The sequence below is a fragment of the Melospiza melodia genome, chromosome W (assembly GCF_035770615.1).
Source record: "Melospiza melodia melodia isolate bMelMel2 chromosome W, bMelMel2.pri, whole genome shotgun sequence".
NCBI classification, from domain to species: domain Eukaryota; kingdom Metazoa; phylum Chordata; class Aves; order Passeriformes; family Passerellidae; genus Melospiza; species Melospiza melodia.
The window spans coordinates 46,489,701-46,499,292 of NC_086225.1; the positions used below are offsets into that span (position 1 = coordinate 46,489,701).

General features: G+C 42.1%; 1 protein-coding gene across 1 annotated transcript; it reads right to left on the reverse strand.

Moving 5' to 3' along the window:
• Positions 1 to 1,092: 1,092 nt before the first annotated feature.
• On the reverse strand, positions 1,093 to 6,873 carry LOC134431542 (uncharacterized). Its single transcript, XM_063179538.1, has 3 exons — positions 6,721 to 6,873; positions 1,619 to 3,465; positions 1,093 to 1,107 (listed from the first exon to the last, which is right to left on the reverse strand). Exons 2-3 carry the CDS (start codon positions 3,308 to 3,310, stop codon positions 1,093 to 1,095), a joined length of 1,707 nt encoding a protein of 568 aa, XP_063035608.1. The 5' UTR covers positions 3,311 to 3,465; positions 6,721 to 6,873.
• Positions 6,874 to 9,592: the final 2,719 nt, after the last annotated feature.

Below are 9,592 nucleotides of genomic sequence, written 5' to 3' on the forward strand. Positions count from 1 at the left end.
TTACAAGTGTTGTTGCAAATGCTGAAAGTATTGCTTTGAACTCTGTTGACCAAAATCTTTCTTCTCTCTCTCTGGGAAAAAATGAGACTCTTTTGGACTTTTCTTTGCGTTGTTCTGTTAATGTAAAAATATGTGACTCTTGTAAGGGGGATGGAACAAAGTGTGTAAAAGATGGAAATGAAAAAGTGACTGTACTTCCTAAAATTGTTTGTGCAGGGACACTGAAACCTGAATTGGATTCTGTTGGGCCTGGGGTGGAGGCTGAGGTGGCTGCTTCCACTCGGGAAATTGTGGTTCCGGGGAACTCTTTTTCAGTTAAGCAAAAACATGGTTGTTCTGGTTGATGCCGAATTTTGCCCCAAAAGGCGAGAATAACTGCTTAAGAGACTCAGTCTAAGTCAGATAAGCAGGAGGTATTTTATTACGACGCGTCAGAGAAATCACAAAATGGATTTCTGAATTATGTACAGCAAAAGCGGGTTTTTATACAATTCTAAACAAGGATTACATCATTTATTACACGCATATTCATAGGCAGGCGGGGTCTTCCGGGAATTCCTGGTTTTCCTTAGTTAAATTTTAAGCTCTTCCTAATTTGGACTTCTTCCTGTTATCTTTGGCATGTTTTTCCATGGCTTGGCTGAAGTTACTGTTGTACTTGGCTTGATCCTAGCGGCTTGGCAGGTCACTTTAACTTATTGGCTTCCACTTCTGTTTCTTCAAATACTCTAATTCCAAAGTTTCTTCTGTGTGTGTATTTTAGACTACCTTATCCAAATATTGAGAGTGTTTTTTACATTGCCTTATCTAAATATCTGATCAAAGGTCTTCCTGAAAGTGTGTTTTTAGGTTATTTATTAACTGCTGCTATTCCCTTGATATATTTTTGAGTATCTTTTAATTCTTTTTTTTTCAGAAGCTATTAGCCATTATAATAAATGGCTTCATTTCCCCCCTTTTCTTATAACCTACGAATTCTTTCGTCAAATTCTAACCCTGTAGGGCGCTGATATGCTCGTACCATAGCCCAGATCATTTGGGTTCTTTTCATTATGATTCTCAGTCGCCACCACGTACAAATATTTGTGAGAGTTAATAGTAACAGAACTATGATTATTATCAGCATTGGGTGCACCAAATAGTTAAAGACTTGTATAGCTGTTGGGGAGTATCCCACAAAGATATCCCACCAATGATGCTGGCCTACTTGTTCTACTTTAGTCAGGACATTCTTTATTTTTTCTGAATTATGTTCTACCTGCCATACCATTCGTTTTGTTGTTTGATTTACCTTTTGTATCAATTCCTTTACTTTAGGATGTGTGAGCATTGCTTTAAGAACTTCGATGTCCATCCCTATTTGTAATTTCGGTATCTCTTGATATAGGTCGAAATCTGCGTTAATTAGCTGTTGAGTAGTTATTGGGACAGTATAATGAAAATCACAACCTACTATCTTGGTGAAGTTGCATACACAGAAGTTAGTATTATTAGTCTTTTCTTGGCAATTATCTATGGTGACATTGTCACAAGCTGTCCTCACGCAAGCGCACCCATTCCCTATATAATAAACTTGTGATTGTGTTTTATTATGCGGAAGCATTTCAAAGGTACATACACTGTTCTCGGCATCTAAGCATAGATCTTCTGCTTCTACTACAGCGTTTTCACAAACATAGTCTAATTGTCCTCTAGGAATACATGCTTCTGTGCTAACCGATTGCCACCTATTTTTGGTATTATCATAACTAGCCCAGACATTATGGTCTATTGGCCTGACAATAACATCTTGATGTATTGTCCCTAGAGTGAGGATAGGAAAGATAGCTCTTTCCTCTGCTGCACTAATGGTAAGGACATAGGCTTCGATGTGTTCCTGTTGAGGCTCATAAGTGAAATTTACTAATTGCCACCAGGCTTGGTGGTCCTTCTCAAATTGTGTAGTATGATCATCCTTTAATATTGTTTCTCTTATTTCCTGAGGTAATATACCTGACGTTCCTTCTCTCAGTATTCCTGCCGCTACTGATTGTACCCATTGTTGTGTCTGAGGGCACTGGATAGCTAATGCAATTTCCTTGCTAAGTTCCCCTGTATAGTTAGCGAACTTCAAAAAATCCTCTTCAGTGTGGTTTGCTACCATGGTTAGCAATTTTGCTACTAGCGATTGTGTTTCTGCTAATGTAAGCATGGATGAACTGAGGGGCATTTTTAGTTTTCCTAAGTTCGACGTGACGGTACTTAATTTATTCACTAATACTTCTTGATCTATCGTGTTTAATATACCAAATCCAGTGCCAATCCACCCACTCAAATCTCTTTGTGCTCTTCTATGATGAGACCTTGTTGCTAGCCATGCATTCCATCCCTTAAGGCTTTGCTTTATAAACGGTTGGCAATCCTTCTGCAAATACGTAATATCGGTGTGGAAGTTCATCTGCACCTTTTTCAGGGAATAAGTGGGGTCTAACAATAATTTTTGTTCGTTAGATTTTCTTATCACCTGAGGCCCTATAAAGGTTAGGTTATGTACTACTTTACATACCACCGGTGGAGTGGTTTCTTGGGGCAAGTCTAGATCTGGATACAATGGAATCACGTCTTCCGGTAATGCTACCTTATATGCGACAGCACGCTTAGGGAAGCCAAAACCCATTTCCAGGGCTTTCAGCTCCCTTTCACATGTGAACGTCATCGACTGTTCCAATCTAAATGCCATCTCACACTGTGCTTTCCCTTCCTCAGGACCATTAGATGCTACAATCTTTCCCGCAGAAAAGAGAAGAGGGTGTAAGTCAAGGGTTATGTTTTCAGGATGTATTTCCCCAAGCGGATCTTCTCTAAAAACTACTGAATTTCGGGGTTGTGATCCGGGTGGATCTCCCCTGAAGTCACTCCACTGGCATGAAATTGGGCCCTTTTGCTGAATCCAGACAGTGGGTTTCCCCATTTTCACTGGACTAAAGGTGATTAAGTTGTGTTCAGAGGCTGCCATCAAGGGTTGAATTGTTAATACCAGCCGCCTTGTTTTTCCTTCTATTGGGTCAAGCTCTCGACACCCGACTTGAATTTGGTCTCCCTCGTACGCTACCATGGAGGGCTGATCCCATACTTTACTCGCATATGGCTGATTGTTACGTAAGGCATACACCTCAAAGTAGGGCCCCTTCGGTCCCGTTTCCAACTCCGGGTGGATACACTGGTGTGCATTAGACCATGGGTCTATTGAGACAGAGCCTTGGGGAAGAACTATACTTATCATTAGTCCAATGATCAGGGTTGTGAAGATCTGCGGTGAAGTCAGGATCATGATGTCTGCTCCTCTTGTTTATTCTCCGGAGCTTTCTTGACTCGTGAGTAATGGATCCACGTAGGTCGCTCCTTGATCCGAACCGCGGTGAAGGTAGTCAGCAGCACTTGGAAAGGTCCCTCCCACTTTTCTTGTAGGGGTTTTCCTAAAAGATTCTTAACATACACCCAATCGCCGGGATTAAACGGATGCAACTTACAATCAGGTTGTTTAGGTTGGTGTCCTATCACCACAGTAGCATTCTTATCGAACTGTTTCCCCACCGTAATTATATAATCATAAATGTACTGATTACCGATTTGGTCTATAGCGTCCCCATTTACAACTTGCATAGCATAGGGTCTACCATACAGAATTTCAAATGGACTTAACTTTTCTTTTGATCTTGGTTTGACTCTCAGTCTGAGCAGAGCAATAGGCAAAGCCTGATACCACTGCAAATTAGTCTCCTGGCATATTTTGGCAATTTGCTGTTTGATGAGATGATTCATCTTTTCCACTTGCCCACTGGCCTGTGGACGATAAGGTGTGTGTAGTTGCCATTTGATTTGTAATGCTTTGCTTATTGCTCTCACCACTTTTGCACAGAAATGTGTACCTCTATCCGAAGAAATGCTTTTCGGTACCCCAAACCGTGGAATAATTTCATTCAACAGTACTTTAGTCACCTCTCTTTCCTTATTTGTCCTACAAGGGAATGCTTCAGGCCACCCAGAAAATGTATCAGTTAATACCAACAAATATCGAAACCCCCCTTTTCTTGGGAGTTCAGAAAAATCAATTTGCCATACTTCACCTGGAAATTTACCTCGATTTATGGCTCCTTGGTGTACCTTGGTTCCCGTATTCGGGTTATTTCTCAGACACCGCTCGCACTGGGATGTAACGTGTTTTACAGTAGTAAATAATTTTGGTCCTGCTATCCTAGCTCACAAATGTTGGTAAAGTGGATCTAGGCCCCAATGGGCCTTTTCATGCTCCGTTTTCACAATCTGCCACATTAGGTTCCCTGGTATTATCAATTGTCCTGTCTCTAATTGTCCCCATCCACTGTCTAACAGTTTACCTTTATTCCTTTGGATCCATCTGTGATCAGATTCCTGGTATTCTGGCTTGATATCAGTATCCAGCTGCTACTGCTACAGCCACTACTTGAGCTAGCCTCTTATCTTCCTTTTTCTTTTCCTCTATTTCTCTATTATTATATACTTTCCATGCCTCATTCAGCAACGTCTCCAGGTTTTTATTTGCTGGATGTTCAAGCTTTTGTAATTTCTTCCTGATGTCTGGGTTACTCTGTCCCATCATCAACCCTAGCAAGTGCTGTTTCCCTTCTTCCGTTGCTGGGTCCAGGGGTGTGTATTGTCTCATGGCTGCTCTAAGTCTATCCAAAAACTCTGACGGGGTCTCATCCTTTCCCTGCCTAATGTCATATAGCATTGACCAATTGATAGCCTTAGGGATCGCGTTACGCAAGCCCATCGCTATCAGCTTTCTATACTGCACCAGTCGTCGATAGTGCTCTTCGTTGCCCAGGTCCCATTCTGGTTTACTGCTGGGGAAATTATCTTCTAGTCTCCCTGATAATACTTGAGCATGTCGTTTTCCTGTTTCCAATACGAGTTCCCTTTCTGTATCTGTCAATTCTGACAGCATCACCTCTATATCTTCCCAATCAATATCTAAATTCTTTGCCATTAATTCAAACCTCTTCGCTACTCCCTCTGGATTCCTCCTGAAATTCCTTGCCTCATCCCTCCAATTGTTCAGATCACTCGTGGAGAACGGCACCTTTACCCTAGTCCTTTCTCCTACCATTGGCATAAGTTGTCGGAGAGGAGCTATTGTATGATTCCCTTCTTTTTGCTTTGCTTCCCTCTGTGCCACAGATCTGGTATAATACGAATGACTGGTCCCTTCCCCGGGATCTTCCTCCTTTGCCTCAATGTCTTCCCTATTCTTTCTCTTCTCCTTTCTCTTTCCCTTTCCCTGTTCTTCATCTTCACCTTCTATTCCTGTTAATTCTTTTCCTATTACTCCCCTAGCATGGTTTACACAGTCCAACCGCCTCTCACTCTGCATTTGTCGCCTTTCTTCCCGCATCTGCCGGCGCCTATCCTGTTCCGGGCTACTGTCCTCATCTTCTGTTCCCCTTCCATCTCTCTTATCCTCTATCTGAATTACTATATTCAGCTTCTGTGAGTTGTTCTCTGCCTCCCTTTCGCATATCTCATTGTCATTCTTCTCACTATACTTCAGCTTAGAGACATCGCCTCCTAGTGAGTTACTTTTATCCCCAGTCCTCGGTGTGCTGGTTTCTATTCTACAGGTACCTGATTTTCTAAAACCCCCATTCCTGGGTGTGCTACTATCCCCATATGGACTTAGTTCGGGCAGGCTGCGTGTTTCCCCTCGACTCTCTGCTTCATGTGGACTGCCTTCTTCCCTCTCAACTTCTAGTCTGGGTGGGCTGTCAGCATCCCTGTAGCTCCCCGACCCCTGTGGACTATCTGGTCCCTGTGGACTGCTTTCCCTCTTGTCAATCCCCGATTTTAATGGACTATCCTCCTCCCAAGTGTTGTCTAATTTCTGAGGGCTGTGCCCAAACTTAGATTTCCACCATCGTTCCAGCTCCTTTAATGGGCTAGGGTCCCCTTGTTCCTCCTTTGGCCTGGGAAGAGGCCCTTCCCGTCCTGGGGCGAATGGATGGTATTCCCATAGGCTTATTTTGCTCTCCTTTCCACTATCCCTTCTTGTTAATTTAAGACATTGTTGCCCAATGCTACATGCATCACAGCAACGTTCTTTAGGCTTTGAACCTTTCTTATCTTTTTCCAGGGCTAGTACTAAGGGGTCCTGAGGTGCTACGTTTACCCCGCACTCTCTTTGCCACTCCGGTTTATTTCTTAGGGTAAAGAACATGTCAGCATACATTACTTCGTCCCATTTATTAAGTCGGCGGAGGAAAAGCATCAATTGCAAAATAGTGTTATAATTAGTTGTTCCCTCCGGCGGCCATTTCTCATTGTCATCTAACTTGTACAACAGCCACCACTGTGTACAATATTTAAGGAGTGCCTTTTTACTTATGTTTCCCCCCGGGATCCCTCCCAAGTCCTTCCAGTGCTTTAGGATACATCCTAAGGGGGTTTTCATATTTATGTCCTTACTCTGTTGGCCTCCCATTGCTATTCCCTGTGTCTAACCAGATCAGTCTCTGTTGTCTCACATGTACTGTTACTAATTTATTTTAACACTTCATACACACAATCTGCAATCGCTTCGTCCTTTTCCGACCTGGCTTCTCGCGAAGAACAGGAAATGCGGAGTGGGACTCCCTCTCGCTTCGCAGCGATGCTGCGTCTCATTCACTCTCACTCATACCCACACCTTTACGAAATAGTTCCTACCTTTTAGTCTATATCAGAACGGACTGTTTTACCAGGTTTGGTCACGAGAGGTCGCCTACTGACCGCGAGATACCGGTTTGCCACACTCATGCAATCACAACTGTAGACAGTATAACAGTTGCAGGGGGGTGACAAATTTCTTCCCAGACGTCTATCAACTTATTCTCTTCTAAAAGATGACAGAGAGAGCGACAAGATGTTTCCTGTAAGATTTTGCAACAGACACATACAAAAAGATCACCGGCTGACAGACCTCTCAGAGAGCAATCTTAGTTCTTAACCCTTAATCCACAGTATTATAACATTAAATACAATATTGAAAACAGTTTCCCACACAGTAAAAAACAGACCAAAGATACCAAGATAAACAAGCACTCCTTCAAACCAAATGCTGGGACTCTAACCCAGTAACTGGGACTCTAACCCAGTCGCAGGACTTTAACCTGCGTTTCTATTTCTGGGAGTCTAACCCAGTAGGGATTCTTTTACCGGGGCGTCCCCCAGCTTTCCCATCGGGCAGTCACATCTGACCCCCGTTCCCAACAAAGCGCTTTATCCCAAAACCAATAAACAATTAAAATACCTCTTAACTGGAGCAGGAGATGCAGGGTACTCTTTGTCCACCGAAAGCACTGGTCCGGGGGGGAGTCTCTTCTGACAAAAGTTAGTCAGGGGCGCCAGAGGGTCCCGACCCCGGACCCGGCTAGGGGAGGACCCCTCAAGGCCTGGATCTCCTGTCTGGTCCCATCTGGGGTGCCAGAAAATGATGCCGAATTTTGACCCAAAAGGCGAGAATAACTGCTTAAGAGACTCAGTCTAAGTCAGATAAGCAGGAGGTATTTTATTACGATGCGTCGGAGAAATCACAAAATGGATTTCTGAATTATGTACAGCAAAAGCGGGTTTTTATACAATTCTAAACAAGGATTACATCATTTATTACATGCATATTCATAGGCAGGCGGGGTCTTCCGGGAATTCCTGGTTTTCCTTAGTTAAATTTTAAGCTCTTCCTAATTTGGACTTCTTCCTGTTATCTTTGGCATGTTTTTCCATGGCTTGGCTGAAGTTACTGTTGTACTTGGCTTGATCCTAGCGGCTTGGCAGGTCACTTTAACTTATTGGCTTCCACTACTGTTTCTTCAAATACTCTAATTCCAAAGTTTCTTCTGTGTGTGTATTTTAAACTACCTTATCCAAATATTGAGAGTGTTTTTTACATTGCCTTATCTAAATATCTGATAAAGGTCTTCCTGAAAGTGTGTTTTTAGGTTATTTATTAACTGCTGCTATTCCCTTGATATATTTTTGAGTATCTTTTAATTCTTTTATTTTCAGAAGCTATTAGCCATTATAATAAATGGCTTCATGGTGTTTGTCAATCTATAGATACAGAGAAAGAAAAATTGGCTTTAAGGGTGGAGTCCTTTGAAAGGAAGAGATGGAAGAAACTCGCGACTGTGTTGTTGCTGAAATTCAAAAAGCTGGACTTGAAATCTCTGCAACGAAAATTCAACAAGTTTCACCTTAGAAGTACCTGGGATGGAAGATGATGGAAGACGATGGAAGACGACAAGAAGACCACAGAAAATTCAGATCCGAACCAGAGTCAACAACCTACAAGAGTTACAACAACTTCTAGGAGAAATCAACTGGGTCAGACCGATGCTGGGAATCACCAATGATGAACTGAGTCCGCTCTTCCATTTGCTGAGAGGAAGTTGCGACATCACTTCGCCAAGAACTTTAACCCCTGAAGCTCATGCTGCTCTCGACAAAGTCACAGAAGCTCTTCAAAAAAGACAAGCTCATCGCTGCGTTCCTGAAAATTCTTTCTTTCTTGCAATCTTAGGAGAGAAGATGCAGCTTTGTGGTCTCATTTTCCAGTGGGATGCCACAGAACAAGATCCTTTGTTAATAATGGAATGGGTTTTTCCTCCCTACAGGTTTTCAAAGACCATTTGCTCAGTTTTAGAAATGATTGCATACATTATAATTAAGGCTAGAACCAGATTGTTAACTTTGGCAGGTCAAGAATGTTCAGTTATCTATTTGCCATTGAAAAATGATTATTTCAATTGGGCAATGCAAAATTCTGATGATTTACAATATGCATTCTTAGGTTTTCCAGGTGTTTGTTCCATACACTATCCAGCTCACAAACTACTGCAAGCAAAATTGAGTTTCAGAGAAAAACCTAAATTAAGTGAAGAACCTTTACATGCTGTGACTCTCTTCACTGATGGCTCTGGTAAAAGCCACAAGTCCGTTGTGACTTGGTTTAATCAAAAGACTGATGTTTGGGAATCTGATATTCAAACAGTAGAGGGATCCCCTCAAATTTTTGAGCTTGCTGCAGTAGTTTGAGCTTTTCAGCTGTTTCCTCAGCCTTTTAATTTGGTCACAGATTCTGCTTATGTTGCTAATGTAGTCAGGAGAATAGAAGGTTCCATTTTAAAGGATGTTAGTAATGAAACTGTACATCGTTGGCTTTCATGTCTTTTTATAACTTTGCAATATAGAACTAATCCATATTTTGTTTCTCACATTAGGGCGCATTCTTCACTTCCTGGATTTTTAGTGGAAGGAAATGCAAGAGCGGACAAGCTGACAATGGTCATTTCTAACACATTGCCAAATATTTTTGAACAAGCAAAATTGAGTCATGCCTTTTTCCACCAAAATGCACAAGCACTCATGCGAATGTTCCAAATCACTAAAAGTCAAGCTAAAGCTATCATTCATACTTGCCCTGACTGTCAATTGGTACAACCTCCTGTTTCTACAGGAGCAATCAACCCCCGAGGCTTACAAAGCCTACAGTTGTGGCAAACAGGTGTTACTAAATAGCCTTCTTTTGGTAAATTTAAAA

Coding starts and splice junctions, on each gene's coding strand:
- LOC134431542 (XM_063179538.1), bottom strand. CDS start 3,310: ATGATCCTGACTTCACCGCAGATCTTCACAACCCTGATCATTGGACTA.